Source organism: Erpetoichthys calabaricus, chromosome 4, assembly GCF_900747795.2.
Source record: "Erpetoichthys calabaricus chromosome 4, fErpCal1.3, whole genome shotgun sequence".
Lineage (NCBI taxonomy): Eukaryota > Metazoa > Chordata > Cladistia > Polypteriformes > Polypteridae > Erpetoichthys > Erpetoichthys calabaricus.
Window position 1 is genome coordinate 99,099,016 of NC_041397.2, and position 20,658 is coordinate 99,119,673.

General features: G+C 36.5%; 1 protein-coding gene across 1 annotated transcript in view; it reads left to right on the forward strand.

The window, feature by feature from the left end:
- Positions 1-20,658, forward strand: part of LOC114650158 (protein diaphanous homolog 3-like) — a 1,033,571-nt gene that overhangs the window by 585,518 nt on the left and 427,395 nt on the right. Inside the window, exon 18 of the mRNA XM_051925675.1 lies at positions 15,004-15,099. Coding sequence (XP_051781635.1) covers positions 15,004-15,099 — 96 coding nt within the window. The remainder of the gene's footprint in view (positions 1-15,003; positions 15,100-20,658) is intronic.

Genomic DNA, 20,658 nt, shown 5'->3' on the forward strand with positions numbered 1-20,658 from the left:
GTAATCCTGCATTCCTTCAGCAATGCTGTTAACCAGCTGCTACTTCTGTAAACCGTCAATATTTTCTAAAGGGACAGTTTTTTTAGGAAGCTTCTGCATTGTCACACTTAAAAGAACTACATGGTCCCAGTTCTGCTTGCTGATGATATGCTAACACCACATGCCCTATAGGACAACAAATAGCCTCTTTCTTATCCTCTTGCTTCAGGTATGGATCTTTGGGCTGATTTCTTGCAATACTGATTCGACTTCATTATTTATCTGTCATCAGGTGTTAATAATATGTGTTGGGTCACCTGACCTCTGGCATTTTGGTGGAAAACTGTAAACCTCACACATGCTGCAGTTTTCTTTCTCCTTTCTTGGTCTAGCACCACATTGACATTTTGGCCAACTGCCACTTTGTCTTTTTTCTTACTCTTTAATTTACTGCTAGTCTTAGTTCTGCTCCTTTGGCTTTCCTGCCTGGCAACTCCATCCATCCATCCATTTTCCAACCCGCTGAATCCGAACACAGGGTCACGGAGGTCTGCTGGAGCCAGTCCCAGCCAACACAGGGCACAAGGCAGGAACCAATCCCGGGCAGGGTGCCAACCCACCGCAGGACACACACAAACACACCCACCCACACACCAGGCATACACTAGGGCCAATTTTGAATCGCCAATCCACATAACCAGCATGTCTGGACTGTGGGAAGAAACTGGAGCGCCCGGAGGAAACCCACGCAGACACGGGGAGAACATGCAAACTCCACGCAGGGAGGACCCGGGAAGTGGACCCAGGTCTCCCAACTGCGAGGCAGCAGCACTACCCACTGCGCCACCGTGCCGCTGCCTGGCAACTCCTTGTAGCCCTTTTATAATATATTTGTATGTACATGTTTAGACATGCACATGCAGTCTTTTACTGCTTTTTTTTTTTTTTTTTTTTTAATATTCACAAGATGTTTGTGGAGTGATAAGACTACAGCCCAATAATGCTTTAGGGCCCAGGCTACACAGCATAGGTGTATCGATTTATGAATGGCAATTGTAACTGTCTTAAGCACCTGTTTTTAATACCACCAACTACATTAACCTGTTCATTTACCTCCTGCCAGGTTTTCCTTCGACAGACTAATTTTCTTGAGCACAGCATGATGATGTAAACAGATGGTGTTTACAGCTGGTACTTAGCAAAGGGCATGGTTACATTTTCTTGCCCAAACTTCCATCCAAAATAATCTGTAATGAAAAACAAACTTCTGGCAACTTCAGTGAATGATTCAAGGTTTAGCCAGATCCACTCTACCAGCAGCCTTGTATGTTTTTGTTTTCATAGTAGCTTACCGCATTTCTGATTTTCTGAAAAAGATGATGAGGACAAACTGTAACAGTTTTGAAATAAAGGGATGCTGCTAGCTGTGTCAGGAAATATTTTTATGATAAACTCACTGTGCTTAGTTAATTTTCTAAAATGCTTTATGGTCTGAGCAGATCAGAAGCCATGTTGTATGTAATTGCCAAATCTTCTTGTAATGTTTTATAGCTTATACTAAGTCATTCAGCTATTCATGTCTTATAATGTTCATATCAGCTTGTCCAAATATGTGATTCCTGGAATGTAATAATGCATTTTGTTATCATTCCTTTATTTTTTTATGTTTGCTTCTTGTTTGAGAGTGGCCACTTGGGCTCAAAACTGTTATTTCCAGTCTGTTCTTGCTGAACAACATGTACTTAAATTGTTGAAAGAAATGGAAATAGTTTCATTCCTGATTAGCTTATTCAGTAAAAAAAAAAAAAAAAGCTGAGATGTTAAAGTTATGATTGCAGCAAGAATGCAATTGTTTTGATTAACCTTTGTAGTAGATACCCATGCTGCACTTGAGCTGATTTTTAAGCAGTGAATCTCTTCCTACTTCTTGATTACTGTGAAAATAAACCCCATGATTGACTTAAAAAGCATTATGTCTTGTGTTACTTTTTTTTAACACAACTTAACTGTTGTCTTTATAAAAGTGCACTAATGCTCTTCCTTACTCTTGCTCGAACTTATAAAATCACTGAGGTGATGTAATTACAGTGCTTAAAAATTGTAATCCAAATCAACCAGTACACCTATTTATCAGTATCATTTATTTCACTCTCACTGTCTCACTGCAACAGTACTGTGGGTACTGAATCTTGCATTTGTTAGCAGATGAAGTATGAGCAGAATGTTATACTATATAGTTGTCATAGTCATTTTTTTCCCAATACTTCTTTTTACACTATGCAAACTATTCTTCATGCCTGGTGCTGCTAGTCTGCTTCTGGGTTGCTTGTGTAAGCTCTTCACTGTGTAGTGTAGTTGTCTAGGAGTACCCTTTGCTTTTGTATGCACATGTGCAGCATGAATGTTTCAATTCCATCTAGAGATGAGATGGAACGACCCACTGACTTTTTCTTTTGGTTACAACATATAAATAGTGCTTGAGCTGGCACATCTTGCTATTTTGAAGTGGTGGACATCTTTGTCATAAATCATTTTGAATCCTTATGTACAATACGATATAGTGCTGAGTATTTGATATTTTTGTTGAGCCATCTTTTAATACTTTCTTTTGGCAGGTGTACTGTATGACAAAATAATATGTTGATATCTTCATTCTGATTTTTTTTTTTTAAATAGAATTATTCAGCTAATAGTGTATCATTACTGGTTCTGGCAATCCTAATACATTGTGTCTTAATCTCAATTCCCCCGTAAAAGGTTCTCTGGAGATCATCCTTTTCCTCAGCCACCTTCCAGTACTGCTTCTGCCTCTCCAATCTTCCATGGCTCATTCTGTACACCGACAATGATGTTTTCTGTGCTGCATCCTATGCCTGCATATTCATGCCACCAACTTCACTGTCACACTTCTGTCCCCAACTCTGTGACTCACTCAATGCAGGGATTCCAAGCTTGCTATCAGTGTGTACCCTGGCAATTGGAATTAAGCAGAGGAACTGCACTTTAAGTTCTTGATAATATCTCTCTCTCTTTCTGTCACCCACAAATATGGCACCAGTGTTTGTGAATCCAAAAGCTAAATATTTGTAGGTAATATTTTCTTCTAACCTTTTAATTTATTTTACTGTAAAATTTGGATCATCATTACTTGTGGATCATTAGTTTGTTTCGCTTAAACTTTTTAAACTTTGACTCTTAAAAGTCATTGACCCATTGTTTGGTTTTCACAGACACTGCTCACTCTGTTTATTTCATTGAAATGAATAGGTACACACAAGTCAAGCATGTTAGGTAGTGGGCTAAAGGTTAAACAAACAAATGTTTCTAAGGGCTGTTCAGTCCCTGTACGATCGGTGCCAGAGCTTGGTCCGCATTGCCGGCAGTAAGTCGAACCCGTTTCCAGTGAGAGTTGGACTCCGCCAGGGCTGCCCTTTGTCACCGATTCTGTTCATAACTTTTATGGACAGAATTTCTAGGCGCAGCCAGGGTGTTAAGGGGGTCCGGTTTGGTGGGCTCAGGATTGGGTCACTGCTTTTTGCAGATGATGTTGTCCTGTTTGCTTCATCAGGCCGTGATCTTCAGCTCTTTCTGGATCGGTTCGCAGCCGAGTGTGAAGCGGCTGGGATGAGAATCAGCACCTCCAAATCCGAGACCATGGTCCTCAGCCGGAAAAGGGTGGAGTGCCCTCTCAGGGTTGGTAGCGAGATCCTGCCCCAAGTGGAGGAGTTCAAGTATCTCGGGGTCTTTTTCACGAGTGAGGGAAGAATGGAGCATGAGATCGACAGGCGGATCGGTGCGGCATCCGCAGTAATGCGGGCATTGCATCGGTCTGTCGTGGTGAAAAAGGAGCTGAGCCGCAAGGCGAAGCTCTCAATTTACCAGTCGATCTATGTTCCTACCCTCACCTATGGTCATGAGCTATGGGTAGTGACCGAAAGAACGAGATCGCGAATACAAGCGGCTGAAATGAGTTTCCTCCGCAGGGTGTCTGGGCTTTCCCTTAAAGATAGGGTGAGAAGCTCAGTCATCCGGGAGGGGCTCAGAGTAGAGCCGCTGCTCCTCCGCATCGAGAGGAGTCAGATGAGGTGGCTCGGGCATCTGATCAGGATGCCTCCTGGACGCCTCCCTGGTGAGGTGTTCCGGGCACGTCCAACCGGGAGGAGGCCCCGGGGAAGACCCAGGACACGCTGGAGGGACTATGTCTCTCGACTGGCCTGGGAACGCCTTGGGATTCTCCCGGAAGAGCTAGAAGAAGTGGCCGGGGAGAGGGAAGTCTGGGCATCTCTGCTCAAGCTGCTGCCCCCGCGACCCGACCTCGGATAAGCGGGAGACAATGGATGGATGGATGGATGTTTCTGAAACTTAGGACCCAGAGTTAAATCTATAGTGAGGGGGAGCCAAGAAGAGTGAATGACCTAAGAAATGAGAGCAATGCGTGTGTTTGATGACACTCATTTCAGGGTGGAATTTATCATTGTGGAACACTGTAGAAAATTTAAGAGGAGATATAAAGTATGTGAATGATAAACATTTTTATTTGAATGGTGGCCTGCTTCGTGCATATTGAACTAGAATTTATTTTGTGAATGGCTAAGTTCCTCTTCTAAAATTTTAATTAAACAACTTGTTTCACATTCTGTGCTGAAATCATCAATTTCTTTGAAATGTATTGATATACTCTTGAGATGCTGTCAGCATCTTCCTCCAGACCAGCCAGCAGATATAGATTGGAAATGAGGGAAGTTGAGTAGGTTGCTTTTGACACAGTTGACCGCAATTTTTTAAAAACAATGACTATAAATTTATTATATATATATATATATATATATATATATATATATATATATATATATATTTTCCGGATGCACTGTGTGTGTGTGTATATATATATGTATGTATATATATATATATATATATATATATATATATATACACACAGTGCATCCGGAAAGTATTCACAGCACATCACTTTTTCCACATTTTGTTATGTTACAGCCTTATTCCAAAATGGATTAAATTAATTTTTTTCCTCAGAATTCTACACACAACACCCCATAATGACAACGTGAAAAAAGTTTACTTGAGATTTTTGCAAATTTATTAAAAATAAAAACATTGAGAAAGCACATGTACATAAGTATTCACAGCCTTTACCATGAAGCTCAAAATTGAGCTCAGGTGCATCCTGTTTCCCCTGATCATCCTTGAGATGTTTCTGCAGCTTAATTGGAGTCCACCTTGTGGTAAATTCAGTTGATTGGACATGATTTGGACATGAGTTGCCATTGCTTGGCCACTTAGAATTCCAGATAATTTTTTGTAACTGAGTCCAACTTCTTAAAGAATGATTTGTTAATTTATAGGGAAGCTCTAAAAAAAGGTTTTTGAGTACTATGGAGGGAGGACCATTCATTAATATACGTATTGTTTAATATCTTCCATCATATTATTGAACTTATGTTTAAGGAAATCTTTATTTTTTGTAATAATAATTTATAATAATTTCTAGGTATTTAATCTGTTCTAATACAACCTGCAAAGGGTTATGTAGCTCTAATTGGCATTAACTAATTTTTAATTCAAAGATTTTTTTTAATAACATTTAAAATCACTTACCATGTATTGGCTCACATATTAATTTTTACCAGATCTGTCTGTAGGGGTTTCACGGAATATAGAGTATGTGCAGCTCTATGTCATTTGTTGTCACCTGCATATTTATTGTTTTCTTATATTACGATCTAAATATAAATTCTGCACTGGCTGCAGTGGGTTCTATGCAAAAGATAATACTGTAATGGATAAGGTGGCTCAACAACTGAACACTTTTGAACTCTACTTTTAATATCTCCTAAAAACAAAGAAAAGATCCTAAATTTTCTTTTTTGTAAACCAGTCATATACACTTGCGTTCTTTGAATAACTCTATGAACTGAAATGTGTTGTGTTTGTTATCAATGTGTTCATTTCAGTAGGAAGTGAACTGAGTGGTTTCAGTGTTTTCGTGCTTTTGTTTTAATATGATGTGTATATCTTTGTTTTGTTTTTAAAAATAAAGAATACCTTACCATACTTTTGTGCATTTTAGGTGGCCGCAAAGTCAGAATAAAATGTTTTGTGAAATTAATTACAGAAGAGAACCCCATTAGCACAGAGTAAGTTAGCAAACACAGAGATGAATTGTTGTGATGATGTCAATATATTACCTCCCATGGGCTGTTGATTTTGTGCATCAGACTTTTACAGTTCACCACATCATGTATCATTGCTGATTAGATGCATTCATTGAGCACTACGGCTCTCATGGGCAGAGAGACAAGCTCGGCAGTTTTTTTACTAGGTGAGATATTGTATGGTAGTTTGCTTTGCCTTATTAACTTAAAAACCTGCCAGAAGCATTACATTTTGTCTAATCTTGTGTCATGGGAATGACTGTAATGATTGTTCAGGATTTAATTGAATCATAAAAATCTGTTGTGTTTCTAGAGATTAGAAGTTTTTTCATAACCACACTGTACCTAGCACACATCTCTTACTTTTACCAAAACTCCTGAGATGCAGTCTTATGATATGACAATGTTCCTGATTGCATTGGTCTTTTAGCTTAGCATCAGCAAACAGCCTAGTTACTGGGCACTGAATCCTTGACGTTATACTATTATTGCACTGCTTCTATCCCTCTTAACAGTGAGTGGATGCTGCTATAGGAATGTCAAATAAGGGCTCCTCTCTGTTTGTGACTCACTGTTAGATAGATAGATAGAATGTTTACCCAACCACCCACCAAACCCCCCCCCCCCCCCCCCCGGGTGGGATTGAAGAGTCGCATAGTTTGGGGGAGGAACGATCTTCTCAGTCTTTCAGTGGAGCAGGACAGTGACAGCAGTCTGCGCTGAAGCTGCTCTTCTGTCTGGAGATGACACTGTTTAGTGGAACTCCCACACTGGTATTATTCACAAGAAGGGAGTACTATACTACATGATTATCATATAATAGTTGGGACAGAAGTTTGGTACACCAAATCCAGCAACCTAGATTCAAATCCTGCATGAAGATTTCACAGCTCTTCCATGAGAATGTGGATTTTTCTCTATGAAACTACTTTTCTCCCGTATCTACAAGGATATGCTGGCTAATCTGGAAATTCCAGATTGGCCCAATGAATGTAGGGATACAGTATGTGTGCATGGCCAGTTGTTCACATTTTATGTCCCATGCTGTGAGGATTAGTTGAGCTCCCCTGTAACCATGAAATGGATTATGCAGTTTTTACAATGAATGTATATACGCTGTGAATTTATGCATGGTTAGTGGGGGTGATGAGGGTGCACATAATATCTTTGTATTGATCAAAAAACATTAAAAGATTTTTTGCATAACTGATATCTTTCTTTAATTATAATTATCTATAATTATATAATTTTTTTGTTTCCAAAATGCAATTCAAATATAAATTGAATTTAATTTTCTGTTTAAAAGCATGCTACTCAAGATTTATACAATAAGCTTAAAAAAATATTACATACATATACATATTACATTATATTATATCCTCATGCATGTTTTCTCCAGAATTATATTTTATTTGCTGTTTTCTTTGTCAACTGTTTTTCTGATTAAGACTTTGTGACTTGTATTTCATCACTCCTATCTATTTATATCTTGACTCGACTAAATGCAGATGTTTTATCAACTGCATTTTGCATTACTAAGCATATTTATATTCATAAACTACTGAGTTTGGTGTTCTGGCCTAGAGACACAGCAGTTACTGTCACCATATGATATAAAGCATGCCGGCCTGACATTGACTCTTATCTCAAACATGGCTCGTGAAGTTTGTAGTGAAAGATCTTGAAGTTCATATTGTCATTGATTAACTAATGAACCTTATCCTGAAACTATTCATTAATGAAAGGCTGTATGATGAGGGCTTGATCTTTTCAAGGCTTGCACTTTGAACTTCCTGAATGGAAGTGATTACCTGATAAACACCTGGGCCAAGAAAAGTGAGCAGTAACCAATGTGAATGTCTGCCTAATAAATAATGGTCATTTTACTCCTCTTCTGTCTTTTACTTGTGTGAAATGGAAAAGACTGTTAGCAAAAATTGAGTTTTTAAGTAGCTTAAGATAAGAAAGCTGAAATGAGAAAAGTTAATTTAACTGATTCTGATCATGTTAATCTCCATCTCCAACTGAAGCTTGTGTCTCAAATTCATTAAATAGAATTTACAATTTATAATCATGCTCTGCTTTGAATTTTGTATTTCCTCTCATGAATTTATAACATATATATATAAATATAAAAGACAAGTGCTCTCTGTCTCTCAGTAGTAGATTGCTACAGAGCATTTGTGAGAGTATGTCATGCTCCCTGCTAATTTCCTTGTCAAAAGGATCTCACAGTGCCCTCAGTAGCATTAATTTAGCAGATGACCATGGGCAGCATGTGTTACAGAAATTGGCTGTCATGACTCTGGAGACAATCCGAGTCACTGATGCCTGCCACTTGGCACTATGCCCTAACAATTCCTTCAAGGTCAACAATTGTTGAACCAGGTCTTGCTCTCTCAAAAACCCATGACATTGGGTGCCACTTATGTGCAATGTTAAGGGTACTTCCAAGTTGGCTGCTGCAGCTTTAACTAACTTTTTGCATCACTTCATGCCTCCACTACAGCTTATATCTTTTTGAATCACAAGGAGCCATTCAAGACACTGCCAGTGGCAAATAAGGTAACGGAGGAAGAGATTAGGACAGGCAGTGGATAGAGGGCAATAGAGCAGGATCAGTTTTGCAGAGTCATCTACTTAAAAATGCACTCTTGTACACCACTGGAATTTCCTGGATTTTGAAGCCTAGCAGTTTTTTTTTTCCTCCATATGTGGCATTCTACATTGGTTCTTCAAAGTACCTTGAACTTGGTGACCAGATTTTCAAAGTCCAAAACCAGGATACTTGTGTAGCATTTATGCACAATCAGAAAGCCCATCCTCATCTGTTTATTGCCTGCGTTATCATCTCATCAACAGCGATGGTTCAGGGCATGAAAAAAAAAACTTTCATAAATGAGCTCATATGATTCCACAGATTGAACTGAAAACAAATAAATGGCATTACTGTTTGTTGTTGTTTGCTTCTTGGTTGTTCTTGCAATGCTGTCCACATTTAATATAATTCTTAATCGAGCTGTCCTCATTGAGGTTTGACTGCACCATTATATTATATTGACCTGAGAGTTTGGGTATTGGGGAGTGTCCCTTGGGAGTTTTGTACACACTGTTGTAAATATATTGTGAGGATATTTGTTTCAGCAAAATCAGTGACTTATTAGGTGAGTAGCCCGTTAAAACATTTTGATATTCTTCAATTATTTATCGGGATGCATAGCCCTAAATCAGACCTAATCCTGTCACCTGGATGTTTTGCCATCCTAATAAATTGTAGTGACAGTGAAATAGTGAATCATTGTTATCTGAGGATAATTAGGTTGTCAGGTTGGTTTACTGTACATTAAATAATACTGACTAAATTTTATTTGCTCTGTGTGCAATGGCTTACATGCCACAAGGTACATCAGTTATATGTACATACCCTTTTTTTCCTTGCTTGCATTTTATACTTTTAGAGTTGCTAAAATCATTTAACTTACTTGTTATGACTTAAAGCATCAGCAGAAATTAAATATGTACAGTGGTTTCCCTGCATGCACCCAGGTAGACTTTCTCAAACAGTATTGCTCTCCCACGCACACTCAAGCATCCAGTGACAACAAGTTCCTATTCCATGTTTGCAGTCTGCTGGTTTTTCATTAACTTGTATTGAAATATACAAAGTATACAACTTGGTGAAACAGTGAACTATTTTGCAGTTGAAGTCGCACAGAATGTTTTTCCGTTTTAAGATTGGCAAGTTTGCAAATTTGCCAATGCTTTCAATGGGAGATTCTGAAATTTCTACAGTGTGATCTTTTCAAGATATCTTAACGAAAATTTAAATATTTTAACAAATTTCCTTAAGGAATAACTGTGTCACATTTCAACAAAACTGGTCCGTGTGAGGCCGAGTTTTCATGCAGAAAGAAAGACTGACTGATATGACTGTTGCAGTAGGTGCTTCACACATGGCACAAACATGATTATAATAAATTTCTAACTAACTAAATCATTCTGGAATTTTTCTTTGTATTTGCAAAATTGTACAGTATGTTGCAATTTGAGTCCCACAGTCAAATTTTCTGAACTTTAAGAAAAATCCACAATACTTTATTTAGCTGCTTTGGATTTTGTAGATAAACAAAAATAGTAAATTTACAGTGATTTCATACATTTTAAAAAGGTGATGTTCACATATTAATTTGTATGGTGTATCCTTCTCATTGATTTTGTCCATTTTGACTTGGATGGCATGCAGAATTTTGAGTCATAGGTTTAGTTATCTTGTCTTGTGGTCCGTCTGATAAATGTGACATTTATCAGTTAAATGCCTTCCTGTAATGGCTGACTTCTGTACAGCTTGTTCATGTTTACTCTTTACTCACAAAGAATCACAATATCTGAATATCAGATGAAGGTTCAGTTCACTGTCAGTTTTAGAGCAGCCTTTCTTTTAGATCAGCATAAGGACCTACACAGGCTACTTCGTAGAGTTTTCGATGCAGTTGTTTTTGAACAGTATTCTGGCCCTTGAAGGCTAACGTGTCCATCCGTGCCTTTTTCCTAGCCCACATTTTATTGTATAAAGACACAGGTAGTTAGATTTAACATTTATTTTGAGACGATAGGAGAAGTATAAATGCCAAGGAAGCTCATTTGTCAAATGTTCAGAAAAGCTGCACAGATACAAAGTAGAAACATTTGTATTAAGAAGGGAGTCTGCCAAACAGATTTCATCAAAGCTCTTTATACTACGTGTGTAGAAGTTGCTTAATTCATTCTGATTGAAAGTATGCTGGTTTGAAGATTATTGGAGCCTACTTAAATCATTCTCCTTGTGCTGCAGACATCATTGTATTTACACCAAACCCAAGAGAATTAAAAAAGCCATTAAAGGAGTTGAATAAAGGTACAGACAAAGACAGATTGAAAATGAACCTAAACATGACTAAAGCCACATAGAGAATACTGAATAAAACAATGTGTGTTAAAAGAATTTCAAGTGCACCCAGGTATGTGATGCTGTATAAATATGCATTAGAGTTATTCATATGCATGTGGGTATGCGCTTTTGATTTGTGATTGAGCACACTTTTCCTTTATTATTTTATTTATTCGGTCACTAATGAAGTGCCTGTGATCTGAAAATATTCAGATTAGCTTTATTTTGAAGTTCAGCTGTAAAACTGTAAAGAACCAAAAACTTTAAAATCCCCACAAAATAGCATGAGGTTAGATTATAATCATTTTAATAGGATCTTCATACACATAACTTAAAAAAAATATATACAGGATATTTTGTAGAGCATATTTGGTTGCTGTAATAAAATAAACCGAGGACAGTGTTTATTTAAATAATGTTTAATCAATAGTGAAGATGGGAAGCTGATGTACTGTATGTCCTGAATCCTGAAGATTTAACATATTAATGACTGGTTAAATAACAAATGTTTTCTTCCTGAAGCACAATATAGCCAATTTTTATTGCTCTCTTATATTGCTTAGTCCATTACACAGAGTTATTCTATTTTGACAAAGCCATTGATGCTATTATATTGTTCTTCTATGGTTAAAACCATTTGTTTTGCCATGAAGAGATCATGTTTCTTTTGTTTTGCACATCTCAAAGTGGGACTGGGCTGCTTTACGTCTGAGCTTTGTGCCTCTTTCACCTCCAAAGGAGTTTCATGTGGTATTTATCTTCTCATTACATTGATTAAAACCTAGATTTGAATGCCTTGTCATTCAGTGGTTTTTCTTCTCTGTCATTTTCGTGCCTCGTCTACAACTTAAATATATTCTGTGCAGCCTTCCTCTTCAAAATTCCATTATTGAGCATAACTAGCTATCTTTCTTTAGGCCTCACTGCAATTTGTTCTGCCGTCAAGATGTGTGAAACTCGTGTGCCCGAGACCTTAATATTTCTGGTATATCATCTAAAAAGTGAATGATGAAACCTGAAGAGGACCACGTTGTACCTTTAATGTCACAGCAATGAAATTGTGTGCATTGCTCACATATCGACTCACTTTCTATAATTAGGTGACTCAACGGCCACAGCTCTTTAATCTGTTTTAGTTCAATTTAAAAAGAACGGAAAGCGGGGCATGTAAATCTTCTTGCCCAAAATATAGCTTTCGTTTTAAGTAAAATTATGTAGATGTAATGGATTAAAACACACACTCCTGGCAGAAAACTGTTTCATCTGTTTCTTTGCTCTCTCTCTTTTAGAAGTCTCATCTTTTTGATCATGAACATTTGCAGATGTATAGGCTAGACGGTTCAATTTGTTGTAATTATGTGTAGTGGATAATGTGGAGTGGCAATAAAATGTGACTTTTACCACAGGCAGAAACTGTTTTCCAGTGAAAAGAGGAATTTTGTTGGTTTAAAATTGTTTGTGGTCCTTCTTTGTGAAGAATTAAATGTTTACCTCAATAGGGAATTAGAAAGCCTAATGCAAAGAAAAAGTGATATCCAAAAAATATAATTCTACCAGTTTCCAAAATCAAATTTTCCTGGTGGGTAAATGGGTTGGTATGAGAAAAGTAATACCACACTAAGCTTTTGATTTTAAGTGTTGATATTTTGGCAACAAATGGATATTTTTGCATCCCAATTTCAATTAAATAAATAGATTGCCTTTCCCATCAGCAATAGATTTGCAAAGCAGGGTTTTAATTGAGATTGTCAGTCAGTCAAGACTTTCAGAAAGACCCTGATTAAACTTAACTGCATATTTTGGGGTTGGAGAAGGAATACTAGAGTGCTGAACGAAAAACACATGTAGAATTGTGGAAGAACATGTGAACTCCACATGGGGAAAATAGCTAGTGCTGTATTTGTTACAATTTGTTACAATTATTACCGTATACTGTACATTTATTTAAAAAGGAGAGTACACCATGCATATAACAGAATTAAAACTGTTTAATTTATTTGAACACCACTGTTTTATTAGAACATGCACACACACACACACACTAATGGAATACTTCATATTTAAAATAAGTATAAGGTGCTATATGTCAAGATTTCCTTTTGCCCAAATTATAGTTGTCTGCCATGTTTGTTTGGACTGTGTATCTGTGAAGATATTTTATAATACAGTATGTATGTACTGTATATGTTTTTTTTTGTCTTGTTCATTTTCAAATGTGCTTAATTGAGAAGATTTAACTTGCATTCTTTTCACTGAAATAGTAAAAAAAAAATGCCTGTAGGCTTTTATAATATTTTACAAGCATACAGTACCCTTTTATAGTGACTTGCCTTTTCAAGGTGTTTTTCTTTTACAAGACTATAACAGTATAAGTAATACTTTTATTATAATCTTTATTTGTATTTATTTTTCATTTTTAAAAACTAGAAGATTAAGTGACTTGCTTGGGGTCCTTGTCATTCTGGTGGAACTGAACCATGTTTTTCTGCATTTAATTACTAGACAATACTTGCCAAATTTGTTTTCTCTCTTCATTTATGAGTTGCTTTAAAATTTTATTTTAGCTTAGTTCCTGTTATTGCTCATTAGATTGTAATATTGGTCAGGTCAGTATAAGAACTATTTATTGAGGTTGCATGTTCTTACCATTACCCTGAAATTTTTGTTTTCTTTTTTTTTTGGCAAACTGAAGTCTATGAACTGAGCTCTCCTGATAAGGGGCTGAGTAAGTCTTGGGAGTTGAAATTTCCATAATGTTTAATTACCCAGTTGTGTTCTGCCTTCTGGTATTCTTGTCCCTTAAGAGATCCCTGGCTTTGGCTAAGTAAACATCCTTCCTCAGAATACAACCTTGTGAATTCTCCATAGTTGTGTAGATCTGTATATGTTACCTTTTTAGCTTTAAGGACCAATATGCTGTACGTGTACGTTTATTTATACTGTATAAATAATTATTTTGAACAATTGATGAAATCTGGTACTTTTGCAATGGTGGTATAAACACTGATATACAGCATTGTTTTAGTATGCTATTTATTGAACAAAAGTTATGTACAGTATACCTAACTTGAGTGTTCTTGAATTAAATATCATTTTAAAAACTTGCATTTAATTGTTAGAGTTTGTAGTCCTAACCATGGTAAAAATATAAACCTCTAAACCTTTAAAAGAGAATCTGCCAAGCCCTATCTATTAGTTGTTTCTACTGTGTGTATGAAAACTATCAAACACTTGTTAATTCTTAATAAGACTTTCAAAGAAACACTGACAACACTAGAATGGAGCCCACTTATAGTTTACCTACTACAGTACTTACTATTGTGTAAAAAGATCCTAACAGAGGCTTTGCTTGTGTTACATAAGTGACTGACAACCTTTTAAAGTCCTTGTTATAAAATATCACCAAGTTCTGTATATAAAGGTGGAACACACAACATCTTTAAATAAACAAATTCATTATAAGAAGGTTGGAAATTAGTGGTTTTTAGCAGTAACATTTCCATGTTTAAATTACAGGACAACATACCACTGAATTAAAGATAATAAAGACAACTCTTCTTTTGGTTTAATGCTTTCTCAACTTCTGAATTATTTACAGTATTACAGTACAATTTGTAAAAAATAGCACATTTTTAGATTTCAGTGGCTTAAGGATATCATCCTATTTACATTAAATAATGTATTCTGTTGCTCATTCATTTCATATTATCATTTTTCCTCTTGCCCTCAGTTTTTGTTTTGCATTACATACTTTTATTTTAAGTATGGCTTTGGTGTTCTGTTAAATGATGCTGCCAAATCATTAAACAGAGCCAAAATGACTTTTGAATCTGTCCATCCCAGATTAAAGAATGAATGAGAAAAAGAACTTGGATTATACTTTGCTTGGAAGGCTAATTTAAACATGTTTTGATTCCTTTGCAGCCAAGAAGGAAGAAGATGAAGCTGACGAAAAGAAATCTATCAGAAAGAGAATCAAAGAGCTGAAAGTGTTGGATCCAAAGATAGCACAGAATCTGTGTAAGTTGCAAGAGGTTAATTTGCAGATAATTTGTTAATTTGAGGTTAACTTCTATTAATTTTAAAGAGTGTAGTGACCATATGTATATTATAGTTATAGATTGATTAGTATTATTAAACTGGTCCAGAGTGTGTGTACATGAGTTGAATGGCATCCCATCAGGGGCTGATTTCCTTCTTGCATTTAATGTTGCCCTGGGCCCAGAGTTTGACATTGAGGCTTTCAGGTTATCGAAAGGGTTAATTAGTGTGAATCAGACTCCCCTGAAACCCCCCAGTGTTTCACATCTTAGGTATACTTGGTCTAATACTGAAGTTCACTTGAGAATTTGTAAACTCTTCAAACATTCAATGAAATTTTGGTGAGCAGTACTTTGAGGTTGTTCAAGCCTTCTTTTCACTATGGCTGTGTACAGTAAGATCAATAGTCATCTTGTGATACTGTCAGCTTTGCTGAGCTTTATCAAATGGTGAATTGCATTAAGTAATTTAAAACAATCAACTTATAAAGTAAATGATTACTACTGAACCAAGTGGGGTTTCTCTTTAAATCTTCGCCTTATTAAAAGGTTATAAGTTAAAATGATTTAATGTTTTTATAGCATTTTAATGCTACTTTATTTTTTACTAAGTCAAAACATGTATTATTGCCCCACGGCATAAAGCATCAGCACAAAAATAGATAAAGCAATAAAAGTATGTTAATAACAAGTGGCATGCGGTGAAATGACAGTATTGTAAATATCACTCATCATGAGCCTCTTTTTTTCTTCTGCAGTGATCCTTTTTAAATTGTCATTTAGTGCTCAGAATTATCACTGATCCTCTCATGAGCAGTAAGATTTGGATGACTTCGGAGTAGCTGCTTATTTATTCAGTTCGTTGAGCAATACCAAAAAGTCATGTGAACTTTATTTTTAGTACTAAATGAGTATAAGGCTAATCATCTACATGGAAGTAATACATTTTTCAGAAGAGAAACTTGTGAGTTTTTGGTCACTCTTTTAATTAATTGCTTGGTATATTTTTAAAAATCTTTTAACATAATTTAAGTACCATACCAGGAGGATCAGAAGGCCAAAGGGCCAGTTTGCTGATATTTTCTTAGAGTTAAAGCATTTCCTCTCCTTATGATTTTCTGTTTTTGTGCCTGCTTTACTCTTGGATGCTGCTTCTTGTAATATAAAGTAGGCATGAAATATGGTACAGTTGTGCCAGATGACAAATATATTTGTCTGTTGATAGTTAAGAGGGCTTCTACACAAAGGAATGCACAGGCCCAGAGAGTTACACTATTTTTCATGGAAGTAGTGATATTTAATTGTATTTATTTTTATTTGTTATTAGAGCAACATTCTTTTTGCAAACATGCTGTAGTTATATTTAGATGCTTCAAGTTAAAATGTTGTCTGTCAACATTACATAAAGGATTACCCTTAATTTCAGTTGCTCATTGACCTGTTGCAGTTTGCAGAAAAGAAAATTTGTGAATGCTGGCTACTAAACTGGTAGACTCAACAGTTTACTATGAGTGCTGGGAGTGATTAAGTGCATGACAATAAATGTCTGATGTTGAAAGTTCAGAAACACCTACTGACTCCAGGTCACGTTACTGATGATATATCCCAGTGAATCAGAAGTATATTTTAACTAAAAGCTGATAAATGAAAAAGTGAATTATTGGTTCATTTAATATCTCCCTTTTTACCCTGCTCAGGGTTAGTGTGATGGGAGTGGTCTGTGGCAGTTAAAAAAAAAAAAAACAGTGTACTTGGGTTCTGTGGGTATGTTATTTAACATTAATGAGGATGATGTAACTTACCACCCTAGGCAATAACATGGACAAATTCACTCAGTATTTCAATGGCTGGATAACACATTAAAATACAATTTTAATTGCAATGTGATTGCTTTTTTTACCATTACACATTCACTCATTTCCAGTCCCTCTCCTTCCTTTTCCACATTGTCTGATTATATCAGGTGAAAACTGACCAGCATTAAAATGTTTTCTGAAATAATAAGTTTAAGCTGGTTCCCTCCAACAAGCAAATGCCACAGCACCTGAACTTGCCATGACCCACTATGACATATAAAAGCTTATCCAACTTATTTAAATGTGATTGAACATTAAACATTTTGAGATACAAGCCAGTTCTGAGTATTTTCCACCTTACTTTTATCCTTGTTCCATATTTTTTCTATCTTAGGATGAGCCACTCCTGCAGTTAGATGCTACAGGTAGTGGTAATCACAGTGCATACCGTTATATTTTTGAATGGTCAGAAACCAAGATAGTCACTAAACGAGGAGTACTTATATTCCTCAAGAAGGAGATGGAAAACAATAGTCATATTAAACTTCAAAAACATAACTATTGTTCACATCTCACATCTACTCATTTGTGTAGTTAAGACATTTCTAGTACCACATTGTTTCTCAGGTGACGTTCTTGTGAATTTTTCTCATTAGTTCAGAGCTGAACATTACATTTAATGTTTGTTTATCTGGTATAAAGTTCTTCAGAGACCAAAACTGTTATCTAATATTATAAGTTGTAAAATGGCACGATATGAGTTTTGATTAAAAAAAATAATGAATGGTACTTTCGAACTATAATCATTGGTGCATTTCACATTATTTCTTTTAAAACACATAGTCGTTGTGAGCATTAAAATTTGTCCACTGCAGGAGATCCTAATATAGAATGAGAAGCATATTAATACATTGAACACCACATGTTTACAGGTAATATGCTAAATACAATGAATTAAAAAAGAGGAATCCAGACTTTTTCATTTTTTTCATACTGTGCTGTTTTGTACCTTGTGCTAAAAACATTTAAATTAAATATTTCCCCACATCAAACAACACTTAGTACCCCAGAATGACAAAGTGAAAAAAGGATTTTGGAAATTTTTGCATTTATTAAACATGAAAGTGCTGTAAAGTTTCCATAAATACATCAATAAATATATACAGTAGATACAGTAAATAAATACAACAAAATATATATATATATATATATATATATATATATATATATACAAATTTTTAAAAAGTTCTCGTCAAGTCAAGTTGGGGAACATGCAGTGGTACATTGCGTTGCCGCAGCTACACCACGACAAAACAACTCAGGATCCTGGTTTGCAACCCCCCAGGCAGTCATGCGGTCCAGTCCCACCCTCCAGAAATGACCCTCTATCTGTCGCAGCCAGGTGTTATGTGGGCGACCCCTGGGCCTGGTCTAGCTACTCGGGTCCCCAACAATGAGGATCTTACGAGCCGGATCACGCGGAAACGCGCCACATGGCTGTAGTGCCGAAACTGATGCTCCCTCACAATGCAGGTAATGTTCCTCATTTGGTACTCCATGAGCAACCACTCATTCGACACAAAGTCAAACCAACAGTACCCAAGGATTTTCCGGAGAGACAAAGTACCAAAGCAAGTTTAAAAAGCTAAGACAAAAATACAGGTTTTCAGACTGGCTTTTAAAAGGCCCAAAGTTGTTGCTGATCTAATATAAAAGGGTAGACTATTCCAAAGATTAGGGACAACTACTGCAAATGAATAGTCCCCTCTGATCTTAAGTATAGACCTTGGCACGACCAGTAAGTTCTGATCAGAAGGGAGAGAAAGTGTGTAAGAGGTCAGTAGAATAAGTGGGGGCTGAACCATTCAGAGACTTAAAAACAAACAATAAAATTTTAAACTCAGGAAGCCAATAAAGAGAAGCTAAAATAGGTGTGATGTGATTCTATTTATGTTGCCTGTTCAGAGCCTGGCCGCAGCATTCTGGACCAGTTGAAGATGAGCAAGGGATGACTGATTTACTCCATTCTATAATGAGTTGCAATAGTCAAGCCGAGAAGATAAAAAGACATTTTTTATATGTCTGCAGGAAAGAAAAGGCTTAATGTTAGCTGATACCCTGAACTGATAGAAACAGGCTTTTACAGTGTTGTTCATTTGTTTATAATTTGAGGGCATTATCAAAAATCACTCCTAAGATTTTTGTGAAGGGTTTATAGTAGGTTGTCAAAGAGCCAGGATTACTTGCAGGAGCACAAGATAAAATCAGAAGGTCTAAAACACACAATCTGTTGTTTTGTCTGATGAAACCAAGATTAGTGTCATAACTTACACAGTACCATTCCAGTGGAGAAGCATGGTAGCGGTAGCATTATGCTTTGGGGTTGATTTTCAGTGACATTGACTAAACAGGGTTGAGGGAAAGCTGCACAGAGCATAGCATAGAGATATCCTTAATGAGAACTTGCTCTAGGGTGCTGTGGACTTGAGACTCAGCCAAAGGTTGACATACCAGCAGGACAACGATCCTAAGCAGAAAGCAAAGATGACACAGGGATGGCTTAGCGACTACTAAGTGAATGTCCCTGAGTTGCCCAGCCAGTTCATTGACTGAAACCCAATTGAACATCTCTGTAGAGCAGCGGTTCTCAACCTGTGGGGGGTGCGAATGTTGCCATATGTGGCGTAATTTCGCTATTCGTAGGGAAATTTTAAAGTTGTAGTGGTGTATCGGCAGCAAAAAATATAGGAATACATTTTATGAGGGTTTCAAAAAAACGTTAGAGGGACGCATTTAAAACTGTTATGAAAACTCGGGTCACAAATACTTAAAGGTTGAGAAATGCTGCTGTAGAGATCTGAAAATGATCATCCACTTATGGCCTCCATCCAAACTGACAGAGCTTGATAAGATTTGCTGAGAAGAATAGCAGAAGATCCCCAAATCCAGGTATGCAAAGTCACATACTCAGTTTATCTGAAGCTCTATCCATACCATCCACCTTAAGGGCTGGAGAGCTACAAAAACAGCTGCTGTTTTGTAAGCTTAGGTACGGTTTCAGTTTAGTAGTAGATATTTCACATACTTCTGCTCATATTTGTATGTTCAAATTTTTCAGTCCTCGTATTTTAAAATTCGATTTTATGTTATTCTAAGACTAAAGATCCTGAGCTCATCAGTTTTTTAATCCTCTTATAGCTCCTGGATGTGTTTTCACTTATCATACACTCATTAAACATGTGATATTGTTCCAGTGATAGACTTTTATAACTGATATTATTTCCACAATACATTGCTGAAAGTAAGTGTTTTAGGGGGGGGTGTGGAAGCCACCTCAAGTGTAAAACATAATTATGCTGTCAAGGTTGTCTCATAGCACTCTTTTCTTTTTGCTCCAAGCCATTTCAGTTTATATTCTCTATTCTCAAAAGAGTCACAATCGGTCCAGTTGCATAGGACCCACCTTGTTACAGTATACCTCTATAAATAGACAGTGACTAGGGTGGGAATTTAACCCAGTTCTCTATAGCTATGAGGCTTTCTGCTAAGCACTGCACCATCCACATAACCATATTCTAGAGGTACCAAAGTAAAGTACAAAATGTAAGTATTAGGAAACTTTGAAAATATGCAATGCAAATTTTTACAACCTAAATACATTAAGGGGCAGTGTTGAAGCTTAAAAAAATCATGGTTGAGATCTGATCAAACACTGATAATACAGTAGTATGCCATATGCCTTG